This window comes from Schistocerca cancellata, chromosome 7 (genome assembly GCF_023864275.1).
Source record: "Schistocerca cancellata isolate TAMUIC-IGC-003103 chromosome 7, iqSchCanc2.1, whole genome shotgun sequence".
Taxonomy (NCBI): Eukaryota; Metazoa; Arthropoda; class Insecta; order Orthoptera; family Acrididae; genus Schistocerca; species Schistocerca cancellata.
Genome location: NC_064632.1, coordinates 449,735,605 through 449,757,135, shown reverse-complemented (window position 1 = coordinate 449,757,135; position 21,531 = coordinate 449,735,605). Strand labels below are relative to the sequence as shown.

The 21,531-nt window shown below is 38.6% G+C and overlaps 1 protein-coding gene across 3 annotated transcripts in view; it reads left to right on the top strand.

Moving 5' to 3' along the window:
* Window positions 1-21,531, top strand: part of LOC126092122 (testis-expressed protein 2) — a 335,634-nt gene that overhangs the window by 59,394 nt on the left and 254,709 nt on the right. For all 3 annotated transcript variants that reach the window (XM_049907564.1, XM_049907563.1, XM_049907562.1), the window contains exons 2-3: window positions 2,688-2,755; window positions 3,124-3,237. In XM_049907564.1, coding sequence (XP_049763521.1) covers window positions 2,731-2,755; window positions 3,124-3,237 — 139 coding nt within the window. In that variant the 5' untranslated portion in view covers window positions 2,688-2,730. The remainder of the gene's footprint in view (window positions 1-2,687; window positions 2,756-3,123; window positions 3,238-21,531) is intronic.

Genomic DNA, 21,531 nt, shown 5'->3' with positions numbered 1-21,531 from the left:
TATTTATTCACAACCGACATAAAAGATATAAAAGAGTTAAATGTTTGCACCCGTTACTGTCCTTCAAAGTACTAGCCAACAGTATTGTGTAGAACCTGTTGCTAGCGATGTGGAAGTCATAGTATACCGTTAGCAGAGGCTGCTCTGTTGATGGTGTGAATGGAGCAGTCGAAAGCTATGGTGATTCTCGTGCATGACTGTGATGGTGGTATCCTAATGCATTATGTTCCTCCACGGCAGACCATCAATGCACAGTATTACTGTTTGTTTTTGGAACATCACCTGTGACCAGCTTTGCAAAAGAAGCAGCGACACTTTCTGCGCAACCCACCCATCGTTTTGCACGACAATGCGCAGGCGTATACAGCGCAAGCTGTGGCTGCTCTGTTCGGTCGATGGGACAGGGAAGTCCTGTACCATCCACCATAATCCCTGGACTTAAGTCTTTGTTGACTTTGATTTGATTCCGAAGATGAAGGAACTACTTTATGGCATTCGCTTCACAACTGTTCCAGAGATTCGACAGGCAGTAGACCACTCCATTCACACCATCAACAGAACAGGCTCTGCTAACGGTACACCCTCCATGTCACTGGCAACAGGTTCTATACAACTTTGAAGGACAGTAACAGATGCAAACGTGTAACTCTTTTGTATCAGTTATGAATAAATAGTTGCCACTATTTAAGTTCCAACCCTTGTATAATTTTATTCTAGCAGCTGTTAGGTGAGATAAAAGTTGAAGTATTATGTCTCCTGGGTCGTATTAAAACACAAGTTCTCAGAAGTTGAGCATTTCTGCGATGTTCTCACACTGATTAAATAAGAACACAATATATGCAAATTTCTTTGAATCTTCTCTCTCCCTTGGCCCATTAATTGAACTTGATCAGAATACCGGATTGGTGAATAATCCTCAAGAATGGTTTGAAATGTGTGTAAATTACACTTATGATTCCCCATATAATTCTAAGTATGGGTATTTGGGTATCCTGTTCCTAGTCTTTGTGTTCTCTAAGGAAATTTGTGTATCCTATTCCTAGATCTTTGTACTTTCTAAGGAAATGACTACCTAGTGTACAACTTTCATTGTCTGTTTGGCTATTTTGGTAGATGAGACACATGACACCTACCTGTATTTTTCTATCTACTACTTTTTGTATGCGAAGAATTTACAGGCCATACTGTGTTTTCAATAATGAGCACTAGTTGAATTTGTATTGTTTCCTACAAAAAAAGAAGAAGAAGAAGAAGAAGAAGATTGAACATTAGTACAAAACAGGTTCTGTAATTCATCAGCAAACTGATGTCAGTGACATAAGCTCTTAGTCTTGGACATTTGTCTCATGCTCCTTCTCACATACAGGGATTATAAGAATTTCTTTCTTTTGTTCTTGTGACCCATGAAAAGACTTAACAAAAATGGGACTAGATATTCCATATATTTGATATAGAATTTAATGAATCCTCCAGCAGGTTGCAAAATATCTTATCATCTCTTGTACCATTTTGTTTTTCCCTGTTGATCGATGATGCTATAAAAGTGTTGTTGTCACAAACCCTTATCTAAGCTAGAAGACTGACATTTTTCAACCTTTCTCTGAATTGTCACACATCATCGATACTTGATGTGGGTAGTTGATACGAATGTCCAATTGCTATTTTTGACTTGCTTGTGACACCTGTCTCACCCACATAAATTTGCAGCTTGACTCTGTGTTAAACTCAGTAGACAGTTCTCGGTTTTTTACGGCAATAAGTACATCTCCATCATGGTTGTCCAACCAATATCTTCGGTATAAATTCCATGTGAATTTTTAGCATTTATTTTTGCTTTCAGTCAGATTTTGGTTTCAAGTTTTCTGTACACATTATTCCCAAATTGGTGCACAAAATTAGGTGATGGGTGTGAGTGTACAGTACAGATTTAGTGTGTTAGTGACCCATAAGGGAGAGAAACCAATTGTGGGGTGAGGGATTGCAAACATAAGTGCTGTAGGACCATATTAAGACATTGTTTAGATTGGGTGGGTGACACGGCAGCGGCTTAAGGTGTGAAGACAGAATTCTGGGTAAAACATGCCCTCTTGCTGGGCAAATTGAATGAAGTTGTATCCAGGCGAAAGATTTGCTACAGCCGTTCGAGGTCTATGCATTGTGGAGAGTTAAGGGATTGGTTGTTGGTTAATAGATACAGTAGTTTTTTGGGAATAAAGAAGAGCAATAGAATTCTCCTGCACTTTGCCTCAAGTTTGGAGGTTGTTAGCATTGTTAATCCACATTAGCCGAGAGCTGTCCAACTTGTCCTGCCTCCCAACACTTTCCTATACTCTCGTTTCATCTGTACACCTTTCCTTCCTCCTTGCTGCTACAATCCCTCCCCCAATCTGTGGACTGTAGGGGTGATGCAAATGGTGGCTTGTTAGGTGTGTGTGTGTGTGTGTGTGTGTGTGTGTGTGTGTGTGTGTGTGTGTGTGTGTTGGTGCGTGTGCGCATTGGTGGGGGGGGAGGGTAGATTTCTACATGGATACTGGGAGAAGAATGAAACCTACAATTATCTCAAAGTTTTGTGTGACTGTGCTCACACAGAATTCCGCCTATGGGCTAGCTTAGTGTCACTTGATGCATTACATACTTATGTGTATTTTCTCCTGACATGTAGAATATATCACATCCTCCTGTTACAGGTCCTATCTGTGAAGGCAAGACTCCTGACGCTGATGCATAAAGATGGATCCATTGAAACGAGGATCAGGTACTGTTATTCTAAAGCTTTCAAGTTCTTTCTTTGTTCATTGTTGTCCTGTCTCTGCCTGTGTTGTCCATCTGTTTATTTCCCTGTTCTGTTTTCAGGTTTACTTTTCTTTCCTATTCTACAGATATTTCATTCATCTTTCTCTAACCACTTTTCTCTAAGATCCTAACTAACTACACTCTTTAATAAATTTGATCTCATGAATGATGAGTGGAAAGAAGGGAAGTTCTGGTAAAATAACATTGGGCATGTTGAAGGGTATGTATTCTAGGAAAAGAATTTGAAAGCTATCCTCACCAAAATAAAAGCACTTTCAACTGGCCAAAGTTTTAAATGGCAAACAAATTAATTATCATATTTTTTCCTAGGGAAATCCATTACAACATCTGTTCCATCATTTGCAATTCGATTTCATGCCGATGATGAAGAATTGGAAGAAATCTATCCTAGCGAAGATGTGGATGATGATTCAGAAAAGAAGGGTAATGATTGAGCAATTTATTGAGTATATTTGCTTAGGCTATTGTGTACTGTTGATTTGTGGTATTCTTATGCCAGATAATGTTAAGATAATAAATATCTTTGTCAATGAAAATTCCTATTGACTGGTCAGAGTCAAGATTTTTTAAATTCACCATTGATGCTTAAAGTATGATAGTTTGAATCATGAATTACTTTGTGGATTATAATAGTGTGTTTACATGAAAATTCTTAAATTTGATAGCTAGTTTCACATAAATATCATTAAAATCTGATGGCATTCTTAATTAAAAAAGCTATTAACTTGTTGAAAACTTGTTCAAGTAACTATAACTCTAAAAATGTTAAAGAATGAGAACAAAGTAGATTTAAGTATTTTATTAGAAGAAGTGGACATGTTGATTTGTGTCTGTTACTGGAATTTGTTCATCTCTTCAAGTATCATTATGTGGTATGCATCTTGACATTGTGTTTGTTGATGCTCCCTTTAGTGTAAAATGTGCTTAATTTGATTTTAACATACGCACACAAACAGATACAGACTAGTTTTATGTACAGTGTATATTTGTGTCCTGAGATTAGTTCATACAATAGGGAAGGATATAGTTCAGAGTTTAGTTTCTCAAATCTTAAAGGAGTTGAATCAAAATTCACAGTACAGTCACATTAATGTGAACACCTATCAAAAGCCTGAATAGTCACCTTTTGCAACATGGATGTGCAGGAAGAGAGTCATAGGTTCCGGATGTGGAGCCATGCTGACTCCAGTGCTGTCGTCAACTGTGCTACGTTTCTCAGTTGAGTTGGTCCCACAGGTTCTTGATTGGGTTTAAATCAAGGGTGTTTGGTGGCCTGGAGAATACGTGAATTCATCCTGGTGCTCATTGTACCATGCACATACACTGCGAGCTGTGTGACACATTGCATTATCCTGTTGGTAGATGCCATTTGTTGAGGATAAAAGAGACTGCATGTAGGGTTGAACATAGTCCCCAAGGATATATACATTTTTGTGTTGATTCATTGTGCCTCTGCGAATGACAAGATCACTTAGGGACTGCCACAAGAACATTCCCCAGACCATAGTGTTTCCTCCTCCATCCTGGACTGTTCCAACAACTGTTGCAGAACTGCACAGGCCAATGACCACCTATCGGATGGAGCATAAAATGTAGTTCATCTGAAATGTCTTCCTGTCGCCACTCAGTGGACATCCAGTTATGGTATTAGCAGGCAAATTCCTGCCTTTGTCACCAATGAACAGCAGTCAGTACAGGTGCATGAACCAGGCCCTTGCTGCAGAGATCTATATGGAGCAATGTTTGCTGAATGGTTGTTGTGGAGATGCTGTTAGTAGCTCCCTGGTTCATCTGGGTGGTTAGCTGCTCAACAGTTGCAAGTCTGTTCGTCCATACACATCTCTGTAGCCATCATTCACCCATGTCAGCTACAGGCTGTGGTGGACCACTGTTGCCTTGGTGACAGTTTTGGATAGCACCATTTGCCAAGTACAGTATACTTTAACCAAGACAGCATGAGAACCATTTCCAAACTTAGCCATTTCGGAAATGCTTCTACCTCTGGCCAAAAGGCCAAAAGCCAATGCTCATTCCCCTTCGGACATTATATAAATCACTCCATTTTGACATTACTGCACTGTTTTCTGAGACCCCCCCCCCACCCCTCCCTGGACATGCTTTATATAGCATCCTCTGGTAGTGCAGCCACCTGTCATCTATGAGTGATTATTTCATATTGATGACAAACATAGCTTGCGGTCACACTAATGGACTGGACCATTATTTCTTTTTTATAGTAAAAGCAGAAGTTTGAAACTATCAGTATCTACAACTTGATAAATTAAGAGTGTGTCTTCCATAGTATTAAACTTGCATATTATTTGGACTAGTTTTTTCTGTTCTGAGGAAGGGGGAAACATAAAAAAAGAAAATTTTCTCATTGGATTCCACTGTAAGCATGAAAATGTAAATTGGCTTGGCCACAAATGGCACCACAAATGCCAGATGAATCACAGTCCAGTGATTGTGAGATGAGTTGCACATTAAACCAATCATACTGTGCAATTTGCATAACCACACAGGTTTGTCATTCAACAGTTGTGGCACTATTAGTTGAGTAATCCCATCCACCATGGCAAGGTCGTTCCACAATGGATGGGAAAATTAAGTTTTTAATTGTCCTGAGACCAAAAACCATTTAAAAAGCAAGAATGAGATCAATTTTAACTATCCTGAGGCCAAAAACTGCATAAAAAGAAACAATAACATTAATTTCCCATTGTCCTCAGGTCAAAAGCGGTATAAAAAGCAAAAATGAAGTTAGACACAGGACATTTTCAGTATGATGACCACCATTTTCTGCCACAAGCTGAAATTAAGAAACTGTGTGTCACTCTACAGAGCATAGTGTCTTGAGGGTTTATGTTCAGAATGTGTTGCACAATGCGTGCCTTCAGTTCAGCTACATTTGTAATCAGAGCACTGAACACAGCATTGTTCAGATAACCCAACAACCAGAAGTCCCACGGATTGAGATCAGTGTTCTGGACATCCTGGTTGTATGGAAATGATGGCTGTGATGGCTGATAATTCTAGTGTTTCAATAATGCCTCTGTGGCATGTGCTTCACTGACTGTGCAACATGAGATGGAGCACTATGTTGCCTACCCACACATCCTCACTGTTGAAGGGTTGGAATGACATCAGTGTGCAAAACACTCTAATAGCATTCACCAGTGATGGTACAGGTAACAGGATACACATGACCCATCTCGTCAAAAAAATATGGTCCCAAGATAGATGATACCATCAACACACACAACAGAGTTACCTTTGCAGAATGAAGGAGAACTAGTTGATATGAGAGTGGTTTTTCTGTTGCCCATTCTGTGTACTGATGTGTCCTCAGAGATGGAAAGGGCTTGTCTGTCCACAAAATGTTCCTTGGCCATTCATTGTCCTGTTTCGTGCAAGCAAGAAGTTCTAGAGCAACTGTTTGTCTTACTGCCAAGTCAGCATGGGGAAAATCTTGAACATGGGTAACTTTGGATGGATAGCAATGCGGGATGTTTCATAGAATTTTATGCACCATGCTCACAGGAATGACCATAGTTTAAGCAATTCCATGTGCACTGCATGTTTGCACACAACCACTCGACCCCTCCCACAGTGCTGTGGCCGCATCTTCTGCTGATGTCAGATCACTTGTTCTCCTCCTTCAGTCACATAGGACTTCAAAGGAACCTGTCTTTTTTAATTTTGTAATAATTTTTTCCAAACCCTTGACAGACAATGACCAGTGCCTTTTTCCCTACCCTTCAATATCTGGAACTTCTGCAAAGCTACTGGCACACAGTCACTTTTCTTGTAAAAGAGCTATACCAGCAGTGCATTATCATCCATTGAGGCAGTCATGCCAAGTATCTGAGATGCAAACCAAGGAACAGTCATTCGCATGATAATCCAACAGTTTTATTGTTTTCCTTTTTAACTCCTTCAGTTATCATAAAATAAATGGCTGTATTGTATCAACATTAGAGAGAAATGTATTAGTTGGGAGCTAATTCTTTGTTATGTGAGTCTAGTGTCTCCTGCATTACCTGGTGTAACTCAATGGTGTTTTGATGTGCTTTACTTTGTGATCTGTTATCTAAATAACACACATCCACGTGAAATACTGCATAGCCAGATATAGTAAAAGGAATGGACATAATTATTACTCAGTTTCACAGAAATATTCCTGATGATACTAAACAGAAAAAGTCTATGAGGAAACTGAATGCAACAAGCATTCTGTCCACCACAGGTTGTGCCTCCGAGTAAACCTCCAGTCACCACTCACTTTAACTCTAAATATAATGTCATTGACTCGTGTGTGTGTGTGTGTGTGTGTGTGTGTGGGGGGGGGGGGGGTGATGTAGATAATAAATTGTCAGACATATTTCATGTCCAATGTAAATGATATATAAAGGTTCTCTTGCAGTTTGCTGTTCGTCATAATCTTCTTCATGCATTAGGCCCTTAGAAATGTTTCAGACTTCAAACCTTATCTTGTAGTCTTCTCTTTGGTATGCCTACTCCGCGGAGCCCTCTAGGCTTATATACTGTCTGATTGTTTTATCCAGACACCCCTGTGTAATGTGAAATTGATCACTAGGTGTCACAAGAGCCAGACACACCAGTATAAAAGGAGGCAGTAAGTATTGTAAGCAGTAAAAGCAAAATGGGTCAGTGACTTTGAACATGGAGTAGTCATTGGATATCACATGAGTAACAGATTCATCAGGGGCACTGAAACTCACCTGAAGCTGCCTGAAGCTGCCAAAGTCAGCTGTTGGAGATGTGATTGTCAGCTGAAAATTCAAAGGAACATTGAAGCTCAACCAAGACCAGGCAGAACTCATGTCCTGACGGACGGGTACCATTGAGCACTGCGGAGGGTGCTTGTAAAAAGTAACTTGAAATCAGCAGAAGGAATCACACAGGAGTCCCAAAGCACTAAAAGCACAATAACTGTGTGTAGGGAGTTAAAAAGAATAAGGTACAGTGATTGAGCAACTCCTTGTGAGCCATATATTTCTGTTGTCAGCGTTAAACAGCACTTGAAGTGGTGTAAAGAGAAATGCTGCTGTGGACAGTGGATGACTGGAAATGGGTGATTTGGAGTGATGAGTCATGCTATATCCTGTGGAAGTCTGATGGAAGGATGTGGATGTGCTGAATGCTATGTACTGTTGTGCGTAGTGCCAATAGTGAAATATGTAAGAGCAGGTGACAACCTCGATATTCCAAAAAAATTGTTCGGCATTTGAAGAAGCGCTTTTTTGTGAGGGAGACAGAAAAGAGAGTGACAGGATCTGTTCACTTGCAACCTTGATTACGTGCCAGTTGAACTACAGTTGGAGCTCACTAATTTGTAAGCAAATGACTTGACGCTGACGCTGAAAAGACGAGCCTATCCTTGGCTCGAGATGGTGCAGTTTGGACAAAATTTGTCATTCCTGTGGTTCCTATGGGGGAGAGACTGGATCTTACCATTCTTGTTGATTTGTGCTTGTTGGTGAAGCCTGAGAAAGACACATTCTGATGGGGGATTAGTAAAACTGAATCCTTCAGCAGATCAGGCCAACGCGTGGTTGGTCTGTGATGAGGTTGTTGGCCCAGTCCTCGGATGAGCCGGTTTAGGGAGTGTCCCGCTTTCTCATAGAACTTCTTGGCAATGGCGCGAAATCTGTCTCGGAGAGGCATCTATAAAAGAGGGGCCCAACTTGCATAAATGACTTATGCATAAAAAGAAGCACAGAGATGTAAAACCTGTTGAATTTACTGTTGTTAGCACGATGCTGAGTTTCTGAAACTGAAGAAATTTGCCACTGGTACGGCATCAGTGTTTGGAACAGTTGATGTCCATGAGCAAAAATTTTCAGAAATGCAGTACGTTAACTGACCACATCGAACGAGATTGACTGATGAACATTTGACAGCAATTATCTTGCATGGATGCAGCAATATAAAACATGACAATGATGATATCTTGAAAGTAAAAACTCAGTTTTACAAATCTCACTAATGTTATTTGCTGCTTAGTTTGTGGAATTCAAGATACACACACTAGGTTTGCTGTCATTATCATTTTCGTAATGTTGCCTTCGTTGATAACTTTTTTTAGTAAATAAATATGTTTGTTGCCCTTGTTTTTCGTGCATTGCATGCCATGGAGTGCTGAATTTAGTTTTTATGCCTTTTTCCCCAGAGCTTTCATTCTGGCTTGCAAGTACTGTACAGAATTATGATATGGCCCCCACTGGTCATTTTGTCAGTTATCCAGCCCACAGTGAGACAAGTTTGGTAAATTCTGAGTTAGAACATCAACTTTCCTCCATACTCCAGTGTCCAACATCACTGTCTTCTCTAATTTGGGTCTTGTGGAAGAATGGGATACCATGCCTCCATATACATTCAGACTCCTCTTTGAAAGAGACCCCAGCAGAGTTCAAGCCCTTATAAAGGTGATGGGTGAACACACCCCATACTAATATTCACTAATGGGTGTCGAGATACTTTTGATCAGATGGTGTACATGTAAAACATTCATCACTCATTCATTCTATGTCATCTCCAATATCGACCATATTCTAAGATTTTGACATATAAGCTGTAAATGCTGACTGTCATTCATATGTCTTCATTCTTCTTCCTGCCTCTTTTTGTCACTCCCACAACTTATGGAATAAATCACATTTCAGAAGTATGGATTCTATTTTCAATCTTGTTAATGAGGACACATGCTTCAGCCCTGTATAAACCAACTGGTACCACTGTAAGTCTCATAGAACTTCAGCATTGCCTCCTTACTTCGATTCTTAGTGTTCTATTTATAGTGCTGTAAATTCATTTAGGTTTTTGATATTCTTTCCAATATTGAGCTCATCAGAAGATGAGAGTGTGCTACCAAGGAAAGTAAGCTGCCCGACATATTTAATGGTTTTGGTATTAATAACAACTGCACAACAGACTTGAGACAATAAAAAGCCGTGTATTATGTTTAATGCAGCAACATTTCAAAATTATACTGTATACTGTATTTACTCGAATCTAAGCCGCACTTTTTTTCCAGTTTTTGTAATCCAAAAAACCTCCTGCGGCTTAGAATCGAGTGCAAAATAAGCAGAAGTTCTGAAAAATGTTGGTAGGTGCCATCACAACTAACTTCTGCTGTCAAATATATGTAACGCTACACGGGCGTGCTTTGCAGGCACAAAGATAAATACTGGTGCCAAAACCTCTCCGTACGCCCACGAAGGTTCCTAGCCAAAAAAAAAGACACATTCTTGAGGAGATATGACGTCATAAACAATGAGATGCCACCGCGGGAAAATACCCAGATTCATGCATCCACTATTTGAGAATGAGAGCACTTAGCGACTAGCTACAAACGTTACATACAATTTCAAACCTTTACAAAAATTTTTCTTGCTGTCACCCCCCACAAAATAATGAAAGGAAAAAAGGTTGTCGCTTACTACATTTTCTCAGTATATACCGTAAATCTGCCGCAGTAGGCATGACGTTTTGATGTATTATTTCATTACTAGTAACTCTAATCGCAAAATATTTCGCATACAGTAGCCACATATATCAGTAAATGTGCCGGCAAATTTATGTCTCTTTTAAGACAAATAATTCAGGATATGATAAACATCAATATGCGTGAAAAAGTGCCGTGTCAGGCATGACATTTTGTTCTATTATTTCTTTACTACCAACACTATTCGCAACACATTTCGCAAACGTGTTAAAAAAAGTATTTAAAACCACGGGCGTATTCCTAAAAAACATTGTGCTAAAATTTTAAATTGGTCAACAACTTTCTGAGATTTCTTCCGTTGCGAAGCACGGGCGTACAGCTAGTGTTTAATAAATATCTTAACTGCAGCAATGAAGTACGCTTATCGTAAGGAAAGGAAACAGTCTGAAATGGAAATAAAATTTACGACGCGATGAATGGCAGATTGTTTTTCGTATGTATTCGAGATGTCATACTTTTGTAAAAACATTTAAAGCCGTGTGGTCCACCACTTTCACTGTCACTGTGTTCCGTTCCTGTGTTTGATTAAAATAGAACAGAAATACAATTTACAATATACTAATTGGAGATTGTTTTTGTTATTTATTCAAGCTGTGATGTTTTGTAAAAACGTTTCACACCATGTGATCAATCGCTTTCACTGTCACTGTCTTCCGTTTGTGTGTCTGCTTCTTCCTCACTTACATCTGATGTGGCTGTGTTAATGATAATTTCGTCCAAGCAATTTCGACGACACCATCATGTGCCCAATATTCATCTTCTGTTTCTTTAACTTTCTTGCAATATCCCTTCCAATCATTGGCAGTAACCGACTGGAAAGCTGCGTCCACAAGATTCAGCATGTTTGTGGCAGCCAAGTCCCCTGATATGTTGTGCTCCCTAACATGCCTTTTTATCTTCACCCATGCAAATTCTATTGTGTTTAAGTCGCAGTTGTAAGGTGGCGAGCGAACGACCTGGTGGCCTTTGCTTTCAGCCAACAGGTTTACAGCAAAAGACTTCTCAGCTGTACTTTTGCATACAGCTCGTCCTTCCTCATACTCTCATTACAGGGGATATTTCTGCATTGCAGCCCCTCCAGCATTCGCACTTTTGTGTCAAACTTCGTTGGAGTTCTCTCTGTTTGCCTGTTATGGTAAGTAAGTGGAAGTTCTGAAAAATGTTGGTAGGTGCCGCCACAACTAACTTCTGCCGTCGAATATATGTAGCACCTCACAGGCATGCTTTGCAGGCACAAAGATGTTTCGACCACTGCATTTTCATACATTATCCAATACAAATTTCGTACTGTTCATCTTCGAATGTAGCAGCATTTCAATGTACTATGAAAATCCGACTGGCAAGACTGTTTGGGATGTGTGTCCATATGGGAAACTCTTCGTTCTGAATTTTTTCCTACCTGTGAGAAGAGATGGTTGCTAATAGGAACTTTTATGAATTGTGAATCACATGCAGTATTCTCTTCACCATAAGAATAATACAAATATAAACATTTTGTCATGTATTCTTTTGTGTTTGCAGCTATCTAATTTAAATCCTGTCTGCCTAATAAACTACAAAACTAGAGTGGGACAACAGCAAATGTGGAAGAATGCACATATCATGTCATGTTTATATTCGTATTATTCTTATGCCTAATAGTGATACAGTCAGAAATGAAGCACAGCAATTGACTAGATTTTTAAATCTAAGATGACTCTGATTTCGGTGCAGAATGTAATGTACTAAAAGAGGTGTCTGCAAAGATTTTCAAACGGAGAAAAATTTTCGCTAAACTCTTGTTCAGAACATCTTCTATCATACGCAGTCTATTATTTGGTTCTTGTTGATCATTATCAAAGAAAGCAGCAGTGTAAGTAACAACAAATAGCAGTCTCTTGCCATTGTTTTGCTAATGAGATGATTCCTCTGTTTTTTAATTCTAAGCGGCGGTAGCGCTCATAAAAGCAAGCCATGCCACGAGCGGCGACAGGCCGTAAACACCCATTATCAGAATGTGAAAACAATGCATGACACAGTACACTAATGCATTTTCAGCTTAGAGTGACGTAAACACCTATAACAAAGAGAACGGCACATATCAGATCAAAGAAAAATAAGTTATCAATTCAAACCAGACGAAGCACGTGAAAAAGGAAGGGTACCCGTATAAATACGGACGGAGCACCTGACGCATAGCAATGGCTACTTGGTAAAGCTTAACTGCTAAGCTTACGATTCGAACCAAACTACTGTAGCTGTATCATCACTCATTCGACCTAAATTATGTCTCATATTATAATGGACCAACTTTGTTTCGATTTGGAGGTGCGGCCTAAAACTTTTCTCTCACTTTGAATTTCGAGTCTTAAATTTCAGGTGCGGCTTAGATGGGGAAATTTTTTTTCCCTTGATTTAGAGTCTCATTTTTCAGGTGCGGCTTAGATTCGAATGCGGCTTAGATTCGAATGCGGCTTAGATTCGAATGCGGCTTAGATTCGAGTAAATACGGTAATCTCTGTTTCTTTGGAAGTTTCTTCACAGTGACTGTATACCATGGATGATCCCTCCAATTATGAACTGTTCTACTGGGCATTGTTCTTTTAAACTTGAGCCAGAGTTCCTCTACGTGCTCCTGACCTGTGCTGAATGTTTCAAGTTCCTAATTGAGATAAGACATTACTGACTTTTTATCTGAACATTTATATCTTTCTGCTTGCTTTAGTAATCAAAAATGTCAGATCTATTTGTTGCCATTAGATCCAATATATTTCCATCATGAGTGGGGTTCCTAACTATATGTTGTAGGTAATTTTCAGAAGAGGCATTTAGTAAAGTTTCACAGGATGTCTTATCACATGCTCCACTAACAAAAATATAAGTTTCCCAGTCAATTGTTGGATGATTAAAGTCTCAACAATGATTACAGTATGACTGGGGATCTTACGTACGAGTGAACTGAAGTTTTCTCTAAAGTTTTTGTTACATCAGGAGATGAGTCTGGTTGGTGGTAGAAGGATCCAGTTATCATTTTATGCCCACCCCTGATACTGAGTCTTGCCCAAACAAACTCACATGCAGCTTCAATATCTATGTCTGTGGATTTGAGTTTTTTTGTCTATTGTGACAAATACACTACCTCCATTTTCCATTTGCTTATCCTTTCGATATACACTTAAATTTTCCTAAAAAATCACACTGCTATCAGTTTCAGTTTCAAACAGCTTTCTGTACTTAGTATTGTGTGACCTTCACTGCTTTTTATTAGTGCTTCAAGCTCTGACACTCTGTCACAAATGCTTCAGCAGTTTACCATTAGAATTTTAATACTCTCACCTGTGGGAGGCATTTCTTTCGATCTTACACTGATACTTCTGGGTTTCCTATAGCCATCATTGTCTGGATTGGATGGAGAGTCACCTAATCTAAAAAACCCTTGTATGCACCCCACATATCGTCAGCTACCTGATTAGCAGCCTCTGATGTGTAGTGCACACCTGACCTATTTAGGGTGAGCCTACAGTTCTCAGCCCTGTGGCGCAACCTAGCTTGTCACAGAACTTTCGAAGTTTCTGGTTCAGTCCTTCTACTTGAATCGGAACCAAAGGACCACAATCAAGTCTGGGGACAATGCTGCAAATTGTGAGCTTCGTTGAAAGTCCACGCACTAGGCTGGTATTCTCAACCTTATCTGCCAGTCACTGGAATGACCCAAGAATGACTTCGGAGCCCAGATGACAGAAATCGTTTTTCCAACGTGTGTCACAATCTGCAGTTGGTTGCACCCTGTTCCACCAATGGCTGCTGGAATAGCCTCTTCAACATTCTAATTTAGGCCCTTAGGCATATACAGTGAGTGCACCTGTTGTCCTCTCCTGTCCCTTGCTACCATTTCCTGAAGGGGAACCATCATTTGCCACACATTTGAACTGCCGACAGTTAATAGACCCCTACATTTTTGCGTTTGCCTCCTCCTGACATTGGACAAAACAGGTTTCCCCAAAACAGGTGAAATGAGTCTCACTGGCTCAGTTTCAGCTTGTGTAAGACAGCATCTCAAACTTGTTGGTTAGGGGGATTGGTATATCATCCTGAGTCCTCCCTGGTCCCCGTCCACCCTGTACAGGATGCCTAGATCTACCATTGACACACCACTTTCAGTCAAGTGGACGGGTAAAGACAGATACTGTACTTCCTGCAGAGGAGACAGATTCCACAGGAGAGGATAGTACTTCAGGCACCTCTGATACAGGTATCACAGGTACACGACTCCCGGGAGCTCTTCCAAAACACCAATTTGCAGTAGCTGTCAGCTGTTTGACACTAGCCGGGGTAATTTCCAGCTGCTTAAGAATGTCAACTGATTCATTTCTTGTTTGAGAACAACTTCACAGTGGGGCTGCATATAGGCTGGTGCAATGTGTTACAAGGCAGTGAGCAAAGGACTTAAAATTAAACCTGCTGATTATCTTTTAATCTGTTGAGCTAAAAAGTTGCTAATTCCTTATAAGAACTGAAGCAGATACACTAAACGAGATTTCTATTAAGGCAACACAAAAATCTGTGACAGAAATTACTACCTTCCCAAAATGTTTGAATGTTAATTATTGTTGTTAGCAAACTCAAAAACAGAATAAATTTATGATGAATGTGGATCATATATATGGCTACTTCTCTGTAGGGGAAAACTAGATGTAACACAAAATGTTAGTTAGAAAATCTACTACAGTAACTAAATGACAAACCCTGATTGCTCATAGATTATGCGAAGGGCAATGGTAGCTTCCAAAAATTCTCAAAAAAGCATGTTTATTTGCATTGATATACAATGTAATTCAGGGTTGATGAATACTTTGGCTGAACTGTGATCCACAAACGCTGATTTGCTATGAATTAAATTATGTATCTGAAACACTTGTACTATTAACTTAATAAAATATAATTTTATAAGTGTTCAAAAATTCTGAAACTAACCTATTTCTCTCGTAATTGGACAATGAAATTAGAGGAAGATTGTTTTGAACAAGGATATGCATACTATCCTTAAAAATTTTGTAGGAGCACAATTTCATGTAAGGCCACAATTGACAATAACAGTACTAGTTTATTGCGGCACTCTCAGATGTTCAAAATTTCACAATATATCACAGTACAAATGGGTATTAAGACAATCAAAGAAACATTACGCAGAAGAATCAATGCAAACAGAAAAATATGTGACTACAGAACTGTAAATCAACACACAATCTTGTACAAGCAGTCTCACACAAGAGAAATTTCACAAGTCAACTTTTATATATAAACGTGCATATCACAGGGATTTTTCACTTAGCTGATTCTGTGCACTTTTCTACAATGGTGTGCTGAAGAACACTGCAGCGTAAATTTAATGTGGTCGAAATTGCTAAAATATGGAGCACCAACAAAGCACATCTTCTGTCTGTTGCAGCTAACAATGCTTAGCCACAGCGTTGAGGATGTTTCCAGAATGAATGTCTGACTCTGCAGTGGAGTTTGTGCTGATATGAAACTTCCTGGCAGATTAAAACTATATGCCAGACAGGGACTAGAACCTCAGACCTTTGTCTTTTTTGGGTAAGTGCTCTGTTAACTGAGCTAGCCAAGCTCATCTCGTGACCCGTAATCACCGCCTTACTTCTGTCAGTGCCTCAGCTACTACCTTGTGAACTTGACAAAATTTCTCCTGTGAAACTTGCAAAGTTCACAAGAGAAGGAGAGGTGCAGGCGGAAGTAAAGCTGTGAGGAGGCTAGTTCAGTTGGTAGAGCACTTGTCAGCAAAAGGAGAAGGTCCCAGGTTCAAGTCTTTGTCTGGCACATAGTTTTAATCTGCCACCAAGTTTCAGTGTGTTGGAACCTTTGAACATGAGTTACATGTGATTACAGAGTACGAGGGAGGGAGAGACAGAGTGAGTGAGTGAGTAGAATGAAAATGGTTTCAGGTAAAACTGAACATTCTTGTATTCCTGTCAAGGCAAAGGGAGTTTCAATAGTAATTTACCAAACATCTTGAATAAATGCATCTATTTGATGAGGAGGATGACCTTTGCATGTTATTTATCTGTGAGACTTGTACTGAACATTTTTCAGTGGCATCTCAAACTTCCAAATCACCATGAATACAGTGATGAGCTAGTGGTCACAGATGTGTGTGTGACAGTTTCATACCAAAGAATCCCAGATGCACACATTCTTTGATGTAATAGTGCTTAATAGCCAGATTTGTAGTTTGAGGTATTAATTGGTTCAAATAGTGATACCAACTCCTACACATTGTGAAACATCTCACAGCTCAGTAATAACCTCATGGTAGCAATGAAATATTAAAACAGCAGTTCATTCACATCACTGGAGAACCATAAAAATACAATGAAGCTACTGCAGCAAGAAGTATATAACTGTAATGAAGTTCGGGTGTGGGGGGGGGGGGGGCAGGTAAACATTTACATTATTTGTACTTCATGTAATTTCACCTTTATTATAATGAATTACCGTAATGAATTACCGTGTTCTGTGTATTGTTTCAATATTCTTGATTATATAAATCATTTGGCAGCATACTGGGGGACTTTAGCCCAAAACTTGCTACTTGAAGTAATAGGAATTTCTTAGGTTCTTCAGGTACAAAATTGTCACAAAATGACTTTGAGGTGTCAGATACTGAATATACTAACAACTGTGAAGTACAGTAATTAATACAAGTCATTGATAGTCATTTTGTGAGGTTCCTGCTTATTCTTCTCTTTGTGCTGAGAATTACTCCTCTTCTTTGCGAGTGATGGATAGTTTTATCATTAGCATTATTTGGTGATCAATTGAATGAAGTTCATTCAGTGCCCTGGATTGAGATGCCACTATCAGTTTTTTATATACTTTATCAAAAAGTATTATTGAATTATGGAACAAAATTATGCTATGTAATTCGAATGAATCTTCATCTTTCATTATTACTTCAGTATGGGATGATATTCCATACTAGCAAATAGTTGTTTAATATTCTTCTGACATGCGACTGTAAAATATAGTACACTACATGGCTTTCTTTTAAATATTTCCTCCGCCCAAGTGTTCATGATTCGCCACATCTGAAGAATCCACATTAACTACTGCCACATTGGTGCATGCTAAAATATGAGCAACTGTAAAACTCATTGTTGAGTCCACAGTTGCTTAACCACACGTTGTCGCACCTCACTGAGGTTGTACATGTGTATGAAGTTCTCATACAGTTCTTAAAAATAAGAACTGTTAAATATTTGAATATTTGTCATGATAGGTTAAATAAAAGTTTGACTTGTGCAGAACACATTTATAAATATATGTTGGCTGGTCTCAAACATATCCCCTCATATTGCCAACAACAGAGTGCCTGCTGTTTGCTCTCAGAACCCCTCCTGCACCTCTTGCCTGACATCACATCCTTCAGCTTCAGAGAGTGTGTTCATTACACCAGTGCAATTTAAAGTATATCCTTGACCATACATATAACTATTTATAACAATCATGTCGGGGATGTGACTTATATTGTCATAATACCCCAAAATTTTGTAATGAATAATATGAATTGCAGAACTATGTATAAAAGGGGCTGCTGTCCGCAATATAACTAATATTGCAACAAAAGACCAAATAGAATGTTCAGTAGTGTTCAGAGGGAACAAATTGAAACCAACAACAACAACAACAACAACAACAGTAATAGTAATAATAATAATAATAATAATAATAATAATAATAATAATAATAATAATATGTTGAAGGCATTTAACGACTAAACAACCGAAGCATAAGTAATAGTAAAATTTCGGTTTATAACTATTTGTAAAACATTCATGAAAGGTATCTGATGACCTTGTTAGCATTAGTGTCATAGCAATAGTTTTAGCTTGTGGCCGAAACTAAGTATGCTTTCCAATAAAACTACTATTTAAAGACTGTTGTCAATGAAAATGGCACATAAAATCAGTTTGAATGAAAAGTATTTCTATAGGATATCAAATAAATTATATTTTTCCTTGACATTTGCATGTTTATAACTTTCTATTTAGTTTTCAGAACAATTATAACAAGAGTAAATATTCCATCAAAACAAATAAATTTTACAAGAAAAGCTCTGGTTGAAAGAATGATGAAAAAAGCTTTTCAGATTCCAATTTGTGAAGTACTCATCACACATTCCTATGAAACAAGTTCACTTTAAATTTTCATAGAAGCACTTTTTCCACACCCACTTAACTCGATCTACAGATTTTAGATATACTGCCATAACTGTGTGTTGTCTTGCTACGTAGCATCAGGGCTGAACCTCATCTGTAAAATCGTGCTCTGGCTCAGAACAGTTTCAATTTTCAAGACATACAAATGAGCCCAAATCAGCATCAAATCTACTACTCTCACTCATCACATTCTTGTGTCACATTGACCCTAACATAAAAATGAAAATAAGCTGCCGCATTCAGTTGAACTACTGTACAAAAAACGAAAAAAAAATTGAAATTATGTAGACATTACAAAAGATTTAAATTCATAAAACTGAATACTCAGGTGAATATCTTGGCACAGGATGTGATTGCCAGAATGATGCAAATGTTGATATATGTACAAGGGGCATTCTTAAAACAGGTTTGTTTTATTCAGGATTCCAATACAACATGTTATTCCCCACTCTTCTGACTACAAAACCCTATTCTCCAACATAATCTCCATGTGATGCCCTTACGCTACCTTCTTGGGGGTGCTTGTATTGCCTGTATGCTTGCATTTTACCACACTACTGGTCAACACCAGAGTGACTGTATTGCTACATCAATAACCTCCCAATCAGCCACTTACTGCTCCCTGTGGAGTACACCTTTCATTTGGGCCAAACAGATGGAAGTCAGAAGGTACAAGACCCGGGCTGTAGGGAGGATGAAGTTTTGTGAGCTCTTCTTGGTTAAGCAAACTTGTGTGAAGCCTTTGTTGTCATGGAGAAGGAGAAGTTCATTTGCATTTTTGTGGCAATGAGCATGCTGAAGTTGATTTTTCAATTTACTGAGGTAGTAGAGTACACTTATGAGTTGATCATTGCACCATGAGGGAAGACGTCAAACAGACTGTCACCATGACTTTACCACCTGAGGGTACCACGTAAGGGGTGCAGGAGGGCGACCATGAGGTTTCGTGTTTGTATAGTGTGAGACTAGTCAGTGTGTTTTAATAAATGTGTTCTGCACAAGTCAAACTTTTATTCAAACCGTCATGACAAATCTTCAAATACTTTTAAAAACTGTATGAGAACATCATTATACAGGGGGCTGTTGAGGATTCGTCTTACAAAATCACAAGCAAAACCTTGTGTCATGATTTAGATAATGAGTGAAGTCGGAGCAGCATACAGAGCAAATTCAAGAGCATTGTTTTGAATCCTAAATGACTTGGGGAAGTGATATTGCAAACATCAGAAGCCACAGTGGTTTGGCGAGGGTAAACCACCTACATAAACACATGATGCCATCAAGCAGCAGAAACAATCTGCACAAGGCAGCAGGTAACCCAGCAAGCAGATGCAGTTCACACCAGAAAGAGGGAAACTCAGTGAGCAGCAGGTGTTGTCCATGAGGTAGCAGTGGCAGAGCATACATCAGCTCCACATGTCCTGTGGGAAGATGCAGGACTCCAAAACATAACAACAAATGGCAAAAAGTGAACTTTGCAGTGTAGTGCTGTAATTTTTGGACTTGCAATGGGTTCATCAAGAGTTAAAAGTGAGTAGTTCAGACGTATTTATGATATCAAAGCAAGCACAGAAGGTGAATCTTCAGATGATGAGATTAGTGTAGGTTGATCTAGTAGCTGTGAAATGAAAGTGGCTAAACCAAATTTACTACTACAGTCTGTAGTGAAAATTAATGAACCATTAGATGAAATTGAATAGAACATAAAAAATCAAGGAGGTGAAGTTAAGAAAAGCGTCCAATCAATGGGAACTATTTTGTGTAAGACAGAAACTGATACTGAAAACTATCTGAAGTTGGAGATAAAAAGTAATGCAAGTGGATACATAAGGTTGAATGGCAAGGTAAAGGGCAGGATAGATAGCACATAAGGAGCTGAATGTTCTGTGTTAGAGCAAGGTAAAGGTGAATATTTGTAGCAGTGAAATAATTTGAGTGAATGTGGGAAAGTGAATGTAGCAGGGCATAATGTGCACACTGCTGTAGATCAAAATTAAAAAATATTTCTTTGAAATGTGATGCTCATTTTTGTGTTATTTTTGCTGATGATTCTATTTGTGTAATCAATAAAAAGAAAGGTAATGAAGTTGTCAAAGGCAGAGTAGACAGCAAGTCAAATAAAGATGCAGCTGAATTTTTTTTTTTTTTGATAATGTAGAAAGTGTTGATGGGGCAGAAGTCTTCCTAGCAGTGAAATTAGATGCAATGGCTGAGAATAAAGTACATGACCCTGTAGAATCAATGACGTTATTATCGAATGTGTGTGTCAGTGGGAAATAGGTAAGGCTGTTGAGGCTGCTGAACTGATGGAAATTGGTAATTTTTATGACATGGTTAAGAGTTTGCAGGAAGAGGATGATTCCAAAGTGGTGTGGGGATGCCTGGATATCCGATGGTAATAATCAGAGGAACTGCAAAATATTTGGCTATCTGTGCCTGAAAATATATTTCAATTACTGAAAAACCAAAAAACTTCAAGTTTTCCAAGGAGTTATACAAAGTTAATGACAGCAGATCATGGAAGGAGACCATAACAAATTGCTTGAAGTGATTTGAAAATAGAGTCACTAGACGAGTAATGAAACCAGCAAACATACAGTCAGTTGCTTATAAATACATCTTTTCAAGAAATTCACTATGAATTGTTAATGGAAAGAAAGGGCTGTAGAAAGGAACAAAAAGTGTAATAAGAATGTAAAATAGACTAAATTTGACACTGAGACCAAGTTTTAACTAGACCTAAAGAAAGTTATATGTATCTTTAAGTTTATGAAAGTTATGTAAATGGTTGTGTGTGCGATGAAGTGCCAGAGTGTGGTTAGTGTGTGCATGAATAATGGTTAACAGTTTTTAATTATTTATACTTGTGTGGCTGATCTTTTTATTGAAGAATTTTGGGCAATAGCATTATTGTTTTCATATGTTAAAGGTAATGATTAATTGTTTATTCTGGAGTTATGTCAAAGGTATGGTGAC